Source organism: Opisthocomus hoazin, chromosome 9 (genome assembly GCF_030867145.1).
Source record: "Opisthocomus hoazin isolate bOpiHoa1 chromosome 9, bOpiHoa1.hap1, whole genome shotgun sequence".
Classification (NCBI taxonomy): domain Eukaryota; kingdom Metazoa; phylum Chordata; class Aves; order Opisthocomiformes; family Opisthocomidae; genus Opisthocomus; species Opisthocomus hoazin.
This window is the reverse complement of record NC_134422.1, coordinates 261,284-281,255: the sequence shown is the minus strand read 5'-3', so window position 1 is coordinate 281,255 and position 19,972 is coordinate 261,284. Positions and strand designations below refer to the sequence as shown.

At 37.9% G+C, this 19,972-nt stretch overlaps 1 protein-coding gene and 1 long non-coding RNA gene across 22 annotated transcripts in view; one reads left to right on the top strand and one right to left on the bottom strand.

The window, feature by feature from the left end:
- LOC142362431 (uncharacterized) overlaps positions 1 to 19,909 on the top strand; it is a 37,725-nt gene extending 17,816 nt beyond the window's left edge. The window contains exons 2-7 of one of the 3 annotated variants that reach the window (XR_012765086.1): positions 9,791 to 9,905; positions 10,229 to 10,320; positions 10,444 to 10,654; positions 14,041 to 14,185; positions 14,945 to 15,175; positions 15,489 to 19,908. This is a non-coding gene — a long non-coding RNA (uncharacterized LOC142362431). Of the gene's footprint in view, positions 1 to 9,790; positions 9,906 to 10,228; positions 10,321 to 10,443; positions 10,655 to 14,040; positions 14,186 to 14,944; positions 15,176 to 15,488 lie in introns of all 3 variants that reach the window. The other 2 variants (XR_012765085.1, XR_012765087.1) reach the window with 2 other exon arrangements.
- Positions 1 to 19,972, bottom strand: part of BAZ2B (bromodomain adjacent to zinc finger domain 2B) — a 148,139-nt gene that overhangs the window by 14,399 nt on the left and 113,768 nt on the right. For 9 of the 19 annotated variants that reach the window (XM_075431032.1, XM_075431033.1, XM_075431026.1 and 6 more), the window contains 10 exons: positions 19,372 to 19,416; positions 19,094 to 19,126; positions 17,865 to 17,930; positions 12,246 to 12,386; positions 11,229 to 11,483; positions 10,468 to 10,682; positions 8,974 to 9,048; positions 3,631 to 3,874; positions 1,635 to 1,697; positions 335 to 479 (listed from right to left, as the gene is read on the bottom strand). In XM_075431032.1, the coding sequence (XP_075287147.1) occupies positions 335 to 479; positions 1,635 to 1,697; positions 3,631 to 3,874; positions 8,974 to 9,048; positions 10,468 to 10,682; positions 11,229 to 11,483; positions 12,246 to 12,386; positions 17,865 to 17,930; positions 19,094 to 19,126; positions 19,372 to 19,416 (1,282 nt within the window). The remainder of the gene's footprint in view (positions 1 to 334; positions 480 to 1,634; positions 1,698 to 3,630; positions 3,875 to 8,973; positions 9,049 to 10,467; positions 10,683 to 11,228; positions 11,484 to 12,245; positions 12,387 to 17,864; positions 17,931 to 19,093; positions 19,127 to 19,371; positions 19,417 to 19,972) is intronic. The other 10 variants (XM_075431028.1, XM_075431029.1, XM_075431037.1 and 7 more) reach the window with 2 other exon arrangements.

Sequence of the window (19,972 nt, the reverse complement as noted above, 5' to 3'; positions counted from 1 at the left end):
TGCCGTTAAGGAAACGTGAAATAGTTCAGGAAGAGCCAAAAAGTATCCAAAGTAGACAAATATGAAAAAGCATTAACATAGAGAACTATAATAACTGAAAACTTCCAAAATATTAACCCTTATTTTGAAAGATACTAACCAGTATTTCATAATTGGAAAGAGAGTATCAGAGAGCACCGTATGAATAAAGCGGTCTACTGACAGTAGCCTGTTTAGCCTCTGGTTGAAGATGAAGCCCAAAGACCTTGCTGCACAAAATCACAGCCTACAGAGATGGGCAATACATCTTGGCATAGTATGCCCTGGTGTGACATTATTCATTTATGTTTCTTACCTTCACCACTTTCCATGCCTTCTACAAAAACACCACCACACTGGGGCAGAATCCAGTATCGGCGTCTGTAACGATCTTGACCAAACATCATTGAACGCAAACAATGTGAAGCTTCAAATAACTTCTTTCTGTACTGGCTTTGTTGCTGTTTTAAAAAATGGGAAAGCATTATAACGGAGGGAGGGGGGGGGAATCTTTGTAACAGAAAACATCTACTGGCTGCCAGACTGCCCAGAAGTTCTAGGGTCACATGAGGAGGCTCTCTTAGATTGTGTGTGTATGTTATGTGATATTCCACTCACTATTGCTGCCTTGATGGTTTTACTTACAGAGCTCCCTTTAAAAAAATCAATTCAATCACTTCCTGGTTCAGCCTAAGTTTATCAGTCTTCCTTTAAAAACACATTTTGGATGTCTTTTAAACACTGACTCTCAGAGAACAACAGGATCAAAGATTTCGTTGCACAAGAACAGCTCAAACCCTATCAATTATAAAATAATGGCACATGGTGAAGATAGCTGATACTGCAGCTCCTGATGGGAAACTAATGAGATATTTTAACTGGTTCATAAAAGAATAAGAACAATAATGTCTGAAAATAAATTCTGTACTCAAACACAAACAGCACTCTGAGGGGGGCCACGAACAATTTCAGTCTGTTTATTCAATTCTTGCCCTGCTAAGCTAACACTGCTGGAAGTCAGGTGTAACTCTGGACTGCTAATTTATTGCAATTTGGAACAGGAGAGAAACCAAGCAACAAAGTCTAAAATGAAAAATTTTCTAATATGAAGAATAAAAACATGCGCCCCTATTTGCAGCATTCTATCTTTCTCATTTACATTTCTCTTCCATTGCTTCCTTCTTTCACAATCTGAAGCAAAGACAGTTCTCTCTATTGGCTTGGAACACAGCTGCAGAAAGTAGCCAACTGCAGGAGGAAAAGAACTGCAATCATTTGTATAATACACAAAATTTATCATCACTTTCAAAGATCAACAAACAGAAGTGTATCAATTAGGTCTGCATAAAAATTACATTACTTTTTATTGTAAGATCTGCAAACACACTATCAACAGTTTTCTAACTGTCTTTTGAGCCATATCCTCTTAGTGTCGCTAGACTAAACTCACAATTCAGGTGTCATGCACAGCAGCGTCACTCATATTTTCGTGAAACAAAAGCTGATCCTTATTTCAATTTATATTAAGTTGGAGCATTGAAAGTGATGGTTAACATTCTAACTCATGACATCCAGTGATCAAGTTTGTAGAGTAACAAAGACATATGACCTCTCACCTTTGTCAGTTTTTCAATCTGCTTCTCTAGTTCTTCAACACTTGCTGCCTGGTCCCCATCATCCTATAATCACCAAATATACTGTCACGCCAAGTTTATTTCAGGATAAAACCATACTACCATGTTTTACTAATATTACAATAAAAAGATGTAACAAACAGAAAATGAGAGGCAAATTCTAAGGGTAAAAAGTTCAAATTTTGTGTTTGTTCAATGTATTTGACTAGGAACAATGTAACTAGAAAAAGATGTATCTTGAATCTATCCAAACCGACCCAAATGCATACGAAGGAAAAAGCTTGTGGCCAGACGTTTGCTGGAAACATTGTTTTACTGGAATAAATAATTCAGTTTGTGCATGAACACTTAAGACTACAGAATCTAATCTTAGTTTCTATGAAGCTTTTTGGATATTCAGATTCATTTCTAAGTATTTTTCATACATGAAGTAATGGAATCTGTCAAAATCTTATCAATCAGTCTTTGGTCAATGCACACTTGCATTTTATTTCACTGTCTACAAGAAACCGTAGAGCCACTTTAAATTACAAGTCTGCTATAAAAGTTCCAGGATTAATCTTGCTGATTTTTGAAGAGGAATGCACCCACGATTAAGTCTGTGGCTCCCTTCTTCTTGACACAGTTTAAAAATTAGAGTCATTTCCATAAAGAGAGTTTTAATTTAGTTCAAGAAAGTCTTTGGGTAACAGTAAGTTTCCAAAAGAATACAGCCAGAATCCTAGGAGCTCCCAATCACCTGCACCATGAAATGCTGGTCTTGTATTTCTGGGCTTTGTATAAGTGTACCGGAGTGAAGCCTTCTGAAATATCACATATAGCAAGAATGCAATGGAGATTCTGTTATATCAGAAAATTAACTTCTCAACAGGAGTTACAGGACTTCTGTTTATGAAGTGCCCAGTGCACCAAAATTAGGAATTTGTAATAAAGGGAAAAATATGAAAGGATGGGTGTGAAGTTAGATACCTAAATATTACTTATTTTTAATTCTGAAGTATTAATTTTTAAGAACTTTGTGCTATGCCTCTAAGGTATTCTCTTAAATTCATACACATTCTAGTATTTCAAATAAATCCAGAATAACAGCACACAGGGCTGTTCCTACCCTAGAAACTACTTGGGTTTCTAATGAAGAGAGTTTGCAAAGATCTGAGTTCACATAGCATGTTGCATACATGCATTGTTCAAGCGGCCAGATCCACAACACCCATAAAATCACACTTTGAACTTCGATAACCTTGCATAAATGGATCATTTTCTGGAAAACAGGGCAACACCCAGTGTGCTAAAACAGAGCATTCAGTATTGCTTGTCTCTCTTACCAGGTTTCATCCAGCAGAAAATTCTAGAATTCTACAGTGAATCTTACAGGCCTGTACTGCCTCTATTAAAAAGTCTTTTTACTATTGTAGATACAATTCAGCTCAACAACCTAAAAAAAGTGTTTCAGTGATCCTTCTTGTATATTACCTGCTATTGAATATTTATGAACAAAATACACAGGAAGGTCACAGGCAAGCTTTATAATAGGTAATGTCAAATACAACTTCATCCTTCTTTATGATTTTGTTAACTAATAAATGACCTTTGTTCTCCTCTAAGAGAAAACTAGTTATGCTTATTTGCTAACAATGCTGCAGTTCTCTGGATCTGGTACAATCTTTCAGTATCAGAGAAATTAAGACCAAGTTAAAACAAGTAAGCAGGGGGAAAAAAAAACACCCCCAAAACAGACCAAGCAAAAAAAACCCCAAACCCCTCACCAACTCATACTATAATAGCTATCAAAACAAGAAAAAAACACTCTACAAAATAAACTTATTCCAAAAATTTTAAAAATATTGGAGGTAAGTTATTCTTCCTTCCTTTTTGTTGTGAGATTTTCGCAAAGCAGTGCCATATTGCAAAGAAACAGAAGGAAAACAAAATTTAACTTATTAGTTTATGAAGTTTCACTACACTTAAAATCCCCCACCTCATCCTCACAAACTTCTGCCTTCTTTCCTTTTTTATCTTCTTTGTCCTCTTCATCCTCATCATCCTCATCTGCCTGATCATCACTGTCGTCATCGTCATCATCATCGTAATCACTGTCCCCCCCCTTCCGTCTGCGTTTGCGGCCTGGTGTTGGTGTTTCTAAGGAGTGCTGTTCCTCTCCCACGTCACCACCTCCTGTAGTATCTCTTTTACCAGTTTTCTTGGCATGAATGATTCTCAGCCTTGAAACACATAACAAGGGGTGAAATTATGGAGCATGCCTGTAGCATAAACATACCTTTCTTCCTACGTGACTGGAAGTAAATAATACATTTTAGATTCAAATTAGCTCTTCTGTTCTAACACGACATTGTATTTTCTCAATATTTCTTTCCAGTAGTCAACAAGAAAAATTCGGGTTATAAAACCCCTTAAGCCTCTTACTCAGTTCTGAATAGAATTTCTGTTTCTCCAAGGCGAATTTTATTGCATAACTATTTAGAAGAAATGAAATACAAGAGGGATTTTGAAAATTCAGGAAAGACAGAAGCAAGAACTATTTCAACTTCTTTATCTTTTGCTTTATGCATTTAAGAATATGATCATAAAATACTTGGGGGGGGGGGGGGGGGTAGGCAAAAATCCTCAGCTGGAAGTACGAAATTATTTACATTTACATGGCAACGGCAATGTTGGTTTAAAATAGATTTTTTTTTTATTTCAGAATTTTATGCATTTTTAATTTATCATATATTATTTTACCTTAGTCCTTTGATTGATGTTTTTATTCTAGGACACACTTTTCTGAGAAATCTTAGCTACCTAAACTACTAGGAGATTACCCAATCAAACTCTCATTTTTCCTTTTATGAAAGAAAAGGGAAACTTACATACCAGTAATTATGGTTGTAGTAGACCTCCTTCTTCTATAAAAACCCTATAAGACAAGATTCCACACAGCAAAAATTATAGTTCCACCTATCAGGGAACTAGCAGGCAAACATGCTGAATCACAGGAGGTATAAATAGCCAGGCCTAACCAGTCACTTATAATGCAGAACCAAAACGCAACTGACTTAGAAGAGATTCATAAACGTGTAGAAAAGACAAAGATTTTGTAAGAGATGACTGGAAGAAGGGAGGATGGGAAAAGTAGAACGGTAACGACAAACACAATTACCAGTATGTAATTTTTCCTTGTCGTACTTCTCTCTCTTCCCATCCTACAAAACAATATTCCATACAGCAAGTGGCTACAAATATGATGAGTGTTGCAGAAGTACTGCCTTCTGGGCATACTGACAAACGTCCCAGCCTTTTAAAATGCTGATAAAAGAAAGCCAGTACTCAACAGCACAGATTTAAATGAAGCTGTCACTGCTCAATTCCTAGCAGTGCTTTTTAAAAAGACTGTTAGCAAGAAATCATCAAGGGGACTTCTGCTGGCTTGAAAACAGCTGGGCTTTCGGGTTTTTCTGTTTTTTTGTTTTTGGTTTTTTTAAAATGCAGTGGTTTATCCACTGGAGAACTCAAAGTTCTGCACTTTTGTTTTTCCAATACAAATGGATTTTTAGCTATTTTAGCCATTTAAGATATTTTTTGGTAAAAAAAAATTTCTCAAACCTTCCAGTAAATTTGGAAGCAAGTAACATTTTCAGGTCTGGTGCAGAAAGCCTTAGTCTAACTGAGTATCAATACTACTCAGGCTTCCGCTAAGTTTTTAAAAAAAAAATATTTCGTTTTTACAAGGATAACTTCAAACTATCAAATCCTCTTCACCTGGACTGGAAATTGCTGCCTATACATAAGCATTAGCTATCAAACAAAGCCACTAGTCAATGACTGGATTGACTGCTGCATGATGGGACAATTTTAGAGACAAGTTAGACTCAGATAATCTTTAAGACAATTCAATAAGAAACCTGGCAGGTTGAAGTCAACGACCAAACACATCCTTCACATACCTGAAAGAAATGAGAAGCAGCAAAAAAGGCTACACTATCTGAAAGCAAAAACTGAGATACAATGCTGTCACGCACTAAAGGAAGCCTGCATGACACTAAAAATTATAAGGATGGAAATAAATCAAAGTTGCTCTCTCTTAATAGTCCCATAAGCATAAGAAGGCAGCAGTCTCTATCTGAGGTAGCGCAAAGGCAGAAACCAATGAAAGCATAATTTTTAAAATGTCCCGGTATTTTAAGAGGCAGCATAATTTTCCTGCTGCTACCTAGACATACAGCTCACTCAGAGAAGAAAACCTTCATTCAGAAAACTGATTTATCTTTCTTACTTTCAGGTATATACCAAAATGATATCTCCAACTGCTGAGAGAATTATAGTCTATTGGCCTATAAAAAGTGTGGGTGGCCCACCAGATAATCAGATGTGTGACTTAAGCCTCCTCTAATCTCATCTGTAATGTTTACAAGATCATAGAAGGAAAATTCACCTTTCAACTTAATTTTCATGCCTTCCTCCTAATTTTTGCACACAAATATTAAGTAACAACAAGGCAAAGAAATTCTAAACATCACACTTCTAACATATTTCAGCTTGGGTCTCAAAAAATGAAAGTTTCCCAAATCAGCACTACCACGTCCTACCCAAACTCAGGGTGTAATTTCTCCCTCATGTAACACTGCTTTTCACATACCATCATCATTTACGGCAGAGATTGCCTCACTGGAAAGAAATGAGCTTACAAGAAGTATGCCGTAATACCGGCATGTTAAAGAGAACACTGTTGCAGTGCAAAAACTTGTTCTGCAGTATTTAAAGTCTTGTAAAGAAACAGATATTACCTAATCCTTCAAGTAGCTATATTTCATTTTTATTCCCTTTTATATTGATCAAGCTACAAAAGAGATGCAGGGAGAAGACGTGTAATGGAAAAGGAGACACTGAGATTATGATTATCTCATTAAAAAAGTAGCTGAATCATCTCAGGTGAGACAGTCTTCTGACTATAGTTGTGATACAGAAAGCACAAAGAAAGATTAATTGATTGTATGAGACAGATGCCTTTATAAAAACGGTAGTTAGTATCAAGATTCACATCTAAATGTGATAGAGAAGGAATTAGATGCAACCTCTCTCTGACCATTAGCCCAGCAGAAACAGTCCAGCAGCTCAGAATTCAGTTTCCAACCATATATATTACACTTATCAAGGAATTTTGTTAAATATCTTTAAGGGGGGTAGGGGAGCTTTTATACAATGATTCCTTTTTCCAACCTGGGATTCTAATGTCACTTTTTTGTATCCTACAAACATAGGTTTCCTCTTTTTTTTGCCCCCCTCCTCCCAATATCCAGTTGAGGAGCTAATCTCATAAAAAGTGAGAATGTAAGCACAAAAAAAATTTACTTTGTGAAAACATCCAATACAGGTAGAATCTTTTTTCATCCCCCTTGGATATCCTTCAAGACAGTCTGAACATAGTGGTATGAAGATCTACCACAACAAACACTGGCAAACCAGGCTGAGATGAAGTAAACCCATTCCTCAGCATCCATTATTCTACCACTATTCGCTTCCCACGCATGATGGGCTTGTGCTGAGGGTCATGTAAAGGTCTGTAGGCACAGAAAAGAGTACACGTCCACAGATCACATGGCGCGTAGTCAAGAAACCAGGTATTCCTATGCAAAACTGCTTGGGACTGGGATGGTTATAAACTAGACTGACCTTTGAAATGGATGGAGACGATAACATGCATAAGAATGAAGGGTGGAAGCAGAAAAAAAGACCAAACAGAAAACTGAAATGGATACATCTCTTCTCAGAGAAGCCCCAGAACAGTTGTAAGAGTTTATGAAAAACACCAACTGACATAATAAAGGAGAAAACATTGTTTAAAGATGATCAAAGAAGGCTCTTCTAAAAAGCTTCTTACAGTTCATCGGAAAAACAGTAGAAAATCCATTGATTCTGAACCAAAGATGAGAGAGATGAATCAAGTCCAGGCAATTCAAAGAAGCAGAAGAGCAACGTTTCTGAGCACTCCCGTGATACTTACACGCGAAAATAGGGACAGCACTACTGGAACCTGAAATCCACACATGAGGGGAAAACAAAAGACTGAGAAATGATTGTAGAAAGGAAGAGGGGCTTGGGACTTCACGGTATTGTGCCCACTATTTGAAAGGGAAGAAAAGAGAGATCATGAGGAAAAGGGAGGATCCTACACCTACAAGTACTTACAGTTTGATGGAGGGAGAGAAAGACTAAGCAGTCCCTAAGGAGACAAAGACAGGTAAGGGTCCCATTCCACTAATGGACACCTGGCTACCTCAGAACTTCAGAAACACTTTTTAAACTACATCCCACTGAAGGGACACAGATGGAGACAAGAAAAGGTATTTGGATTGTCCTAAAAGAGAAAATATATTAACCCTGTGCAGACTGGGATCTGCAGTATTAGTAGAGAATTTCTTTTAACTGGTCTAGTTTTTTCCTCTACCTCCCTCTTGTCCTTCTTCTTTACTTCTTTCCTTCTTCCTTCTGAGATACATTAAAGGGAAAAAAGGGAGACATAGGATTAGAAACACAAGTACCTAAAGCAAGGACTAAGAAAGGATTCACCATTCCTAGTAAGATGTAAGATGACAAAGGAAAAAAAGAAAGCAGAGTCTGGCTATTTGTTTTTACCCCCTGTGATTCACGAACTTTATGCCTTCTAGCTTCCTGGTAGTTGGAGCCGTTATGCTTGCTGTATGGAATTTTGTCTTGTAGAATGGGAGAACAGTGGATATGAAACTGACAACCCTTTAAAAGTTCCAATTTTACCTTAAATAAAAATGTAAAAAAAAACTCAAAGTTAGCATTCTACATATGATCCCTAGCTATAGTGAAAAACGCAACATTGAGAGACAGGAAACACTAAGATAACATAATGCAAATTAGCAACATTCAATTGGTAATTGTTGTATGAATATCACGTCTTCTTAAAATGCCTTTCAGAATGAACACTGGTAATTACAGTAGGTCCAAATAAACTCTGATAATGTCAATAGTGATTTGAAAGCTCCAGTAACATTCTAATAAATTTTTTTTTTACTTTCTTCCAAGGAATACAAGATGGACTTGCCTTTGTTCCAATTTTGAGGGACACTAACCGTCTGAATCTCATGCATCTTTAATAGATTGTGAAAGACTGGTGCTGTGCCATTCTAAATCCACATCCATCTTAATTAAGCAGTTCAGTTACAACCTTCTTGGTAAACCTGAAATTGCATCAGCTAATTTTGTCCTTAGAATCAACTACCTATTATAGCAGCATATCTGAGCAAACGCAAAAAAAGCAATATATTGTAATATTTAAGGAAATGAAACTTACTTCCGAAGTTTGCCTTCAACCATCCATTTATCTCTCCTTAAGTTTGACATATAATCAATGTTTTTATCAATTTCACTGTCAAAGATAAAATAATCCATTAACTGTGAACTTATGTATCTTTTTCTGACAAACATTTACGTACTGATACTTTGTCTCAAAGAACTATCTTGGAGAAATGTTTAAAATTCAAAGTAAATAATTTTAAAGCTAATTCCAACACTAGGAATGCAGACGTAGCATACTGCTGTACCTACATCGGGCAGCCTTTATTTGCAGTATCACATAAGCTTTCCTTCCACAAGAAGCATGCCATTCAAAGAATCTGACGTTTCTTTTCATAGTTCTAATTCAGTGCCAAGCCTCCAGACGTATTTGCGACAAGGTATCTAGCCCTGTGCTGAAAACAGTTATCGCTGGCACATCTACAGTATCCTAACTAGGATCCATGTGGCTACAAACTAATGTTCACTTTTCACTGCAGAAACTGAAGAACCAAAAAAAGTGCTTCAGTACAGCGACTAACTGAGAGCCCACTTCTGAGACATCCCAGCCTCAACAATTTCGCAGGTTATAGTTCTTTCTGTGACAGAAATATAGAAACTCAAGTTCTGAATGATCATTTCTACAAATCTGACATAACAGTTTGTCATCTGCAATAAGATAAACTTTCTTGCTATGATGATTTAATAACATATGAACTGTCCTGCACAGTACACGCACAGCACTCGCACTGCTGACTTCTGCTGTCTTTCAACTTTGGAAAACATCAAGCATCTCTTTCATTCTTGCCTTATACAACCTTGATTTACTTTTGCAGAAGAGCACAGCAAAAGCAGCAGAATTCACCAGGAAACAAAACGGTACTCGACTACGTGATAAAAGACTTTACCACAGTATGTAGGTACACAGAGGTACAGGTATCCCAAAGACTGGTAATTTCTAAGTTTTTATTGCACGTTGTTGGGTTTTAAAATGTTGTTTAACACGGATGGGGGGGGGGGGAGGTTAATTATGAAATGCTACACATTACTGACTACAACTGAAGTGCACACTTTCTTGAATTACTACCATGATAAATCAGGCTTCCCACCTCTTATGACTCTAGTTAAAGTATTTGGACAGAAGAGGTCTTAAGAAACAAAAGGAAAAAAGGGAAAAGAGTACTGCAGAAGCTTTATACAACCCTTCTAAATTATACCCTAGAATACCTAGTAAACTTCTTTGTAATAAAACTCATCTTTTATTCTGCAAACAGCTGGAGAAATTCTGATGCAAGCTTTGAAAACAAATTTAACAGACAAAACATGGAGAAGTTCTGCTCTTCCATCATATCAGAAGTACATAAAGGTAAGAAGAACTAACATCGCAAATTTTAGCTTTAATTATAAGAACCAAGAATCCCCCCTGTAACAGAACACAGTGTATACAGTATTTCTGAACTATAACTTTTTTATAATTTTATTTTTACAGACCTGTTTGGGAAAAAAATCTTACCTTACTACACTTTTGCTGCATGCTAACTCATTGACAAGAAAAGCAAGTACTGATGCCTTCTGAGATGGAGTATGTGCCTGAAAAGCTTTTGTCTTCAAGCTCTCTGTCAGCTCAGTTTGCCCACAGTGAGCCTCCATGAACATATGCAGAATCTCAGACACATTATCTCGATTGATACCAACATTCAGTAAGTGTTCCCCAAGAATAGTTTTAGCCTAAAAAGAATAAAGACGTTTCAAACAATCACATTTAAAAATATTTTCCTCTGCAGGCTGTATTACTGTTCATGAGACAGCGGGGTGGGTTTGTTTGCATTTTTACATTAAGAACTTTAATCGAAATTTTTCTTTAAAACTATTCAAATTTAAATCTTGAATAGAGTAACAAATTACACCTTCACCTCAAAGTTTTTAAGAGCAGAGATTAACATTAATGAAATAGGTTAAATGAAAAAAGACATGGTCCAACTGGAACTTGATGAATACTGTTTTGTACAACCATGCTATGCACAGTTCCACTGTGGGACCCTGCAAGAGGTCCAAGAAAAAACGGGGAGGGTAAAGCAAATGCCCAGAAATGTATCACCTCTGGAAAATGGGAAGGTTAACAGGGCACAAAGTCTTTGAGTAACATTACAACAGTGACACCGAAGGGAAGAATTAGGAAAGACAACGGAAATCCAAATCAGACAGGCCTCAAAGACATGTTATGAAGAGTGCATTCATAAAAATACAGGGCATTTACTATGGATTTTTTTTTACCTTGTATCCTGTAACAAGTCCTGGATCACAAACAGCTGCAGAGACAAGCTTTACAAGCAAGTCTTGTACTTCTCCCATGCTGTCCCCTACGTTTAGCAAACCCTCTTGAAGAACGCTCAGGGAAGGGACATCCACATTCACATCAAAGCCAAGAACTTTACCGAAGTTACGCAGGAACTGCACTACCATGAGACAATCTGAAAAAGTGCTTCCATTGAGAACAAGGCCTGGGATGCGAGGCAACTCTGGCAAAGGCTGGAAAGTAAAGAAAAACAATGAAAGATCCAGTAGTATATTTCAAAAAAAAACAAAACACTTTTTTGATACTAGCTAGGGAAACCAGCTGATACTTCCATACGACCTAGAGCATGACAATGCTAGAAGGTAAAGGCTATAGAGAAACTGCCCCCCGCCCATCCAGTAAATGTAATCTAAAGGTGAAGCACATTTACCTTTTCACGTATTATAGGAGACAAGAGATTAATAAATACATTTTGGCCAGAAGATGCCCTCAGGCTCTGTTCTGAGCCAAAACACTATAAAAAGTAGTGTAAAAATATTTGGGGGACATAGGAAGGGGAATTCTCTCGAACAGAGAGGGCTTGAACCTGAGGCATGTCAAGTCCTGCAGGACAAGAACTAAGAACACAGAAGACTGGGAGAGTGATTTTTTTGAGTAACAGCTTAGAACAGTTGCACATATGAGAAGAGCTCTATCCAGTGTCTATGTAGCGACACATGATGCCTACTCCTGCTGTAAAAATGACTAAGAGTAATCAACTTTTTTTTGAAACAATCATGCAAGTACTTTTTGGGAAGCAGGCCACTTTTAAACAAAATGCTTTTAATTGACTAAACATATGCTACTTTAGTGTTTGTAGTATCTTGTATTTGTATATATTTCAAATAGTTATCTAATTATCTAGACCAAAACTTGAATGCTTTGGGAGTGGCTGCAAGAAAAAAAGTTATTGCCACAATGGCAAAATACAGAAAGAAGAGGCAAGAAAATATTACCTTCTGGTCTGCTAAGCACATATCTTCATTAGGCTTCTTTAGCTCCTTTGCCATTTCTAATTCCAATCTTCGCTGTTCCAGTTTACGTTCTTTATTTAATCTTTTTTCATCTCGTTTTTCTTGCTTCAATCGCTCTTTTTCCTTAAGTAGAATTAAAAGGGCAGAAAATAAAACCCATGTATTATACTTACAATGGAACAATTTAAGAATTTGAAAAGCACAACTCACAGAATCTTTAATAATTACCACAGCAGTTAAGGAATCTGCATTCAAGTAAAGGGAAGGGGGAAACTACAGAAGTAGACCAAAATAACTAAATTTGTGAGCAAATCTAAGACTCACTTTTCTTCTCTCCTGTCCACATGGAAATGGGTATTGAGTATGTTTACACTCAAAGGTTCTTTGGACTACCATTTCAGAAAGACGACTGAGTGAAAATACGGTAAAGGACTGCCATACATGCAAGGCTTCTGATTTTAAAGGCCCCACTTACACACTAGTATCATCAATATGCATCTGCTAAAGCAGACACCACTCGAGAAAGCAGTAGTTGGAAGACCTCTCAGGACAACAGACAGTTTAAAAATTCCCTTAATACATAAACTAGATATGAATAGCTTATAAAATACAACGGATCTTTTCAACACATGTAGCTTCTGGCCTTGAATTACCATGCACTTAGCATGCAACCTGAAAACTGAACAGTCATTAATATCTTTTTCTGTAAAAGAAGAACACAGGGATAATCCAGGGAGAAGCCAAGCATCTCTTATTTTTCTCTTCCAACACTCTCTACATCGGTATCACAAGGAATACTATACTAACTACACCTCCCTAACCTGCTAGAACTGACTCCGAATTTGGGGCTCTGATTGCCTTTCCCATCCCCAACTCCAGGGGTTCTGCTGTCACATGCCCAGCGTTGATATGCTGGCCTGCCTACACAATTCACTCCATACCTCTGTGCAACTGATACCGAATGCAGAATATTGAGTAATAAACCAGGTACGGAATACGCCATGTATCAGTGCTGCTTCTTTAGATCACAGAACTGCATGCGTATACACAAACACGCATTGTGTGTGTGTTTGTCACGACCCAAGAACCCGATACAATATAAAGGTGAAGACACTATACATCCTTTTCACCCGAGACACAGAAGGGCTAAAGAACCAAGCTAAGCTGTTTGTATCATTCAGAATCACTCCCCGTTATTCTGTCAGTTTGAGAGGTCACTCTAATCTCTTCAGTTTACTACTACCTGTAAGTCAGGACTTTGCTGCATTCGTAGAACGGCACAAATGTACAGTGCTGCCATGACTTTTTATTCTTTCTTTTGAGTCTATACTGAGTATTACTAGACCACTGGTGATAACTGTGGCTCAACACTATGACTGCACAGAGCAGCTGATACTGACCTCTGCTACTAGAGTCTTTAGTAGATTTTAGGCAAGATAGAGTTTGGAGTCGGACACAAAGAACATGTTTGGACCAGCAGTCTTACATTGGCAGAAGAAAAGCAGCCACGTACAGAACTACCTGTCTGCCTAACTGCTGCTTTGCGGCTGCCTAAGCTTCCTCTGTATTGACAACACAGGCCCTCATAACTGTGATGATTTCCTAAGGGGCATGCTGCTTACTCATGGTTTTCTCCCTTTACCAGCATACCTCGTGTGGAAAAATCACAATACGCTAAAGCAACATGCAAAATCAGTAAGTTTATTTTAAAATGCAAAATGCTCCCTGACTTGTTTTTTTAAATGGTTCATTGCCTTTTATCTTAACATATGTCAAGATCTCAAAGCCAACTGATATTTCCTACAACTTGCTTTTCGCAACTACAAACACTCTGCGTCAGAAGAAAACAGAGAAGTACATATGGATATTTAAGTGGCAACATTAATCTGCAGTTATAATTAGAAATGCGAACCTTAACCATGGTAAGTTTCATGAATGTATTTAGAGATTACTTTTCCTGGCTGCACTAAATATTTACTACTCTATTTCTATTAGAGTAAGAATATATATGTAACACTACAGCACTGTATCAGACTATAGAACCATTTAGCCTGGCATCCTGATTTCCAACATGGATCACGTGCTTAGGGAATCAGCTCCCTCTACTCAGTCCCAGGCAGAGAATCTGGCATTTGGTCTTGTTCAAGTTCATACGGTTGGGGATTGCCCAGCTCTCGCGTCTCTCCATATCTCTCTGTAAGGACTCTCTACCCTCTAGGGAGTCCACAGCTCCTCTGAGTTCAGTACTGTCGGCAACCTCACTTAATGTACATTTGACTCCTGCATTCAGATCATTTATAAAAACATTAAAGGGCACTGACCCTAAAATTGAGCCCTAGGAACCCCACAGGTGACTGGCCACCAGCCTGATGTGACCCCATCCATTAAAACTCTTTGAGCCTGACCCGTCAGCCAGTTGTTCACCCAACGCACTACGCGCTTGTCTAGCTGGACGCTGGACACATTGTCCAGAAGGATACTGTGGGAGAGTATCAAAAGCTTTGCTAAAATTAAAAAAAAAACACATCTACTGGCTTCCCTTAGTCAACTAGATGGGTGACCTTGTCATAAAAGGAAATTAAGTTACTTAAGCAGGTCTTTCCCCTCATGACCAATGACTGCCTTGTCTCTGAAGTGCTTTTCAGCAAGTCCCAGAATAATCTTCTCCATAATTTTACCAGGAACCGAAGTGAGACTGACAGGCTTGTAATGACCAGCATCTTCCTCCTTTCCCTTCTCGAAAACTGGTACAACATTTGCCTGCCAGCTCCCAGTTGACTGAGAACTCTCCACATTCCCCAAACCACTGAAAAACAAAGGAGAGAAGTCCTGCCATAACATCAGCCAGCCCTCTGAGCACCCCGGGATAAATCCCATCAGGCCCATAGCCTTATGCGCATCCAGCTGGAACAGTAAGTCTCCAATATGCTCGGAGTTGGATGGGAATTTATCACCCCCCCAGTCACGGTCTTCCAGCACAGGGCTCCGGGTGTCCCAGCACCCACCATCAGCATTAAAGACCAAGGCAAAGAAGCATTAAATGTCTCTGCTTTTTCTGTGTCCCTACTTGTGAGGTGACCAACCCCATCAAATAATGAACCAATGTTATCTCTGATCCTCCTTTTGCTTTTAACATATTTTAAAAAGCCTTTTTTGTTGTCCTTCACAGTACTAACCAGCCTGGATTCTAATCAAGCTTTGTCTGCATGAATTTTCTCCCTACAGTGGCAAACAGCATCCCAAGTCCTCCCATGTTACCTGTCCTTGCCTCCAACATCCATACACTTTCCTTTCCTGCCTAAGTTCTACAAGAAGATCCCTGCTCAGCCACGTCAGCCTTCTGCCCCGCTTGCATGACTTCCCACACTTTGGAATTGCCTGCTCCTGCACTCTTGAAAAGCGACTAGCATTCATGGACCCCAGTACCTTCAAAGGCAGATCCCCAGAGGACCCTACTACCCAGCTCCTTCAGCGGCCCGAAGCCTGCTCTCCCCATCTCCAGGCCAAAGTTTTCCTGGCGGTTCTTCTCCCATTGCCAACAATTTGAAACAACTGCTTAGTGGTCACTGTGACTGTGACAGCCACCAATCACCACTGCGCCGACGAGTTCCCCTCTGTTTACAAACAACAAATGTAGGAGCACTCCGTTCCTAGTCAACTTAAGAGTTAACCCTGAAATTCTTCTTTGCGCTGAACAAGTATTTAACTTTGTTTTGGTCTGTCACTTTCATTTAATTATGAACACATCTAGGAAAAAAGTTTTAACAATTTCCTTGACAACTAGATGCTATAACAATGGTTGTTTTACTTCAATCTCTTAGCTATCTGTACTTTAGGTAAGTGTCAGGATGCAGAGATAAAAAAAGTCTCAGGACACAGAGAAATGTATAAAAAGCAGAATTCTAAAAGTTAGCAAATATGTTTTAGCACTGATAGTTCCCCTTAAGATAGTATCAGAAAACTGAAGGCAGCCTCAGGATTAATTAAGATGTAAATTAGTTTATCACTGTCTAATAAAAGTTTCATCAATCATACTGTAAAGTTCTGGTTTTATCATCAATGCTATTCCTTTAAGTACTTTTTTTTAACCATCTATAATGCTAAGAACCTTCTAATGAAATTGAGACCTCTCAACTGGATAGCAGAACAAGCTCTATTACAAAAACACTATTACATTAGCTTAAGAGCAGGGAAACTTCAGTGTCTTTCATGGGATAGCATGGCTAAGAGTACAATTTAACTAGTTAAAGGCCTGATTAGTTGGCTAATATTTTTACAAGTTTTGGGTTTGGTTGTGCCAATATGGACTACCAGTGTTTCTTGAATATGTTCCTCCCCCCCCCCCCCCCCCCTTTAGGTTAAGTGTCTAGAGTTCCTTAACCTGTAAGAAAAGTAATTATGTGAACGATGAAAAACATTTCCGTTTTGCAGTACTTTAAAAGGAATAGTTTAATTCAATTTCCCAAGAAACACCCAATTTAACAGCACAGAATGTATATGTATCTTTAGCATTAATCCTCATAATAAGCAAGTGTTATTAGGTCCTTTTGTGATATACTAGATTTATATAAATGAAAGCAGTCACCAGAATAAGAAGCACTCTTCATAAGGAAAGGGCAGCTATTTTGAAAATAGTCTTATTTTCAGAAACAAAACCGTAAACCAAAAATCTAGATGTTTAGATGATCGGCATCACAAAAAGCCTGAAATTTTGGAAAGCGGCATTAACCAGCTTTTTGTTATAACCTTAATTCTGCTGTGTTTAAAAAAGAAAACAAGTTAAATAACTAGACTCAGAGATGGACAAAGTAAAACGATTGTACACAAAATGACACAGACACATTTAGGACTTTAGGCTTCTCTATCTCTTGGTTCAGAATTTAAGACGTATTTTTAGTAAAGCAAAACAAGACACAAAGCATCTACTGTCTGTAGCGCAGCACTACTTTCTACCGAAGGAGAAAAAAAAAAAAATTATTAAGGCATAATAATCCTATTTGCTTGGTTTCATTGTGGTCCAAATCTAGAATCACCTACAAAATCCACAAGTTCTAAGATGAAATAAGATGTGAATTTTTACCCTTGGATCAGTATTGAGGAAAACCTGTTCAGAAAGTATGACAAGTCAGTATGATGAAGTCCTTACTCTTCTTGTACACAAGAACAATGTGAAGAAGAGAAAATACAGCTTCCTTTCCAGAAAATACTAAGGACTCTGAAGCGACTATGCAATTATTGCCTTCTCACTCAGAATCACTGAGGATGGAAGGGAGCTCTTGAGATCATCCAGTCCCCATCCCCACGTGTGTTCTGTCCCCAACTATCGTCCTCCCCCAGCAGTATCAGCTACAGCACGTTGCAACTCCACAATCTACCTGGGCAATCTGTGCCAGTGCTCAACCGTCACCCTCAAAGCAGAAGTTCTTGTTAAGTTTAAGCAGAACTTCCTGTATTTCAGTTTGTGCCTGCTGCTTCTTGTCCTGCCACTGCCATGCATACAAATGCAACTATACATGCAGGTACATCAAAGACATTGCTCTTCTACAGATCACTACAGAATAAAACCATGAAAACCTCAAACTTTCAGCAGTTAATACTCACTTCTGCTTTTTTACGTGCTTCCATGGCTTTCATAAGCATCATATGTTGTCTTCTCCTTTCTCGTTCCTATTGAAGCAGGTAAGATTAGAATGAAACTAACCCACATTTTCAGATAAATAAAAACGCCAAGTAACAAATTTAGCATTAATAGACAAGTCACAGTAAATACTAAATATAGGACAAGAATGGCCAGGTCTGTGCATGTTTTAGTTCAGGTTTAGAAAGCAAATACAAGAACAATCAAAAGCAAAAAGGTAAAGCAATGAACATGGAGACAGTGTAAAAAAGAAGCATACAGATTTACTTATGGTCAGTTGTGATGCTCCTTCATAAGCTGGCAGAACAAAAAGCATAATGGTTGGCTGGAACAGGTCAGTTACCTTACATCTGCTATTACGGAACTTGCAATTTACTCCTTCAATAGCCAATTCAGCAGAAATTTTAAACTGGTCATTTTCAAACACTGCAAATACTAACATTTTTGTAACCAAGTAACAAATCAATGTGATTAATTTTCTCAGCTCTAGATCAGTTTTAATCAAGCTAGTGGTGGCGCATATACATACGCAACGACACTTGCATTTACTAATGCCTGTCCCTCAATAAATTATGTCAGCAACTTCAAATGCATTGAGGAGCTGTATTCTAGAGCATTAGGTGTGAGTTTTTTCGACTTACAAGCTGTAGAGTAAATCTTGGCCCCAGTAAAGGCTATACGAATTTTATCATCTAATTCAGTGAGGCTAGGATAACATTCTATGTTTCACTGTATACTTATAACATTACATATTTCCCACCAACTGAAAGCTAATTTCCTCGGTACCTTATAACTCAGCAAAGACATCATCCTGATTTTTAAAACAGACTAATCAGTGAATGGGATGAGGCTTGCAAAAATGATCGAAGTGACTACCTGCTAATTTTTCACTGATTAATCCCCGATTTTATACAATTTTATACAATTTCTACTGGGACATCGGTTACAGAGATTTCTGGTGGAAAACCTCATTTATTTATTACCATGTTCAATTTATACACATGTTCAAGACATGTCTTTTTTTTTTTCCCTTCACAGACAAGACAAGCAGATGTATGCAATGCACTGTGCTGTAAAGCCATGCAGCAGTATGTAATATGACAGCAGCCAGTGCTACATTTTATGCATTGCTATGACAACCATATCACAACCAAATCACAATGCGGTGTTAGATGTACAAAAATAAACATACCCATACCATATCTAGTCTATGCCTCTCCAACTCCTGGTAGAAAGAGTTGGCACAACATTATGAAACAGAAATCACAAAGTCATAAAACCACTTTATAATCCCCCAAAAGACCCCAATACCAAAGCAAAGCAATAAATCACAAGGCAAAAGAAAATTTGTGACGAAATCAAACCCAGCAATTTTAGAAGGCTTATTTTGAAGGTCCCCCGCCCCCCATAGCTTAAGCAGTAGTTCACAGTTGGTATACTGCCTGTTTGCTTAACTGAACATATACCAACCTGGTGTTTCAGAAGCACCGCTTGCTGCCTTCGCATCTCTTTTTCCTTAAACAAAATAACAAAAATGTATTTAAAATAGCTATCAAAATTTACTTACTGAATTGCACATTTTTGCCACACTGAAACAGCACACCTGAATTAAATTCTTACTTCCCCGCCCCCCATAAGCTGACTACAGAGAAGTATACACAGTATACATGGCCGCAAGTCTAATTGAGTTGGGAGTTCCACGTTAAAATACACCAACAATGCCAAAGCAGTAACAGAAGGATATATACAAACTGTATTTTCCAACGTTTGTAAGAGTTCGGTAATCTTGTATACACACAGCCCAGTAAAGCCTATGCTTGTTGAGAAGCAACAAAGTTTTTTGATACAGTGTGCTTAAAAGAATACTGTGAATAATGTTAATGCACGAGCACTTTAAGTTATGCAAACCAAGCATCATGTAAGCAAAACTTACGGTAATGGCACACAAAAAAATACTGTCTCTCTATATATTCATCTGTGTATGTATGAATGTATGTATGCGTGTGTGTGTCACACATACACAAACCTATGTGTATGCTTCATGTATTTATATAAACATATGCATGTTATT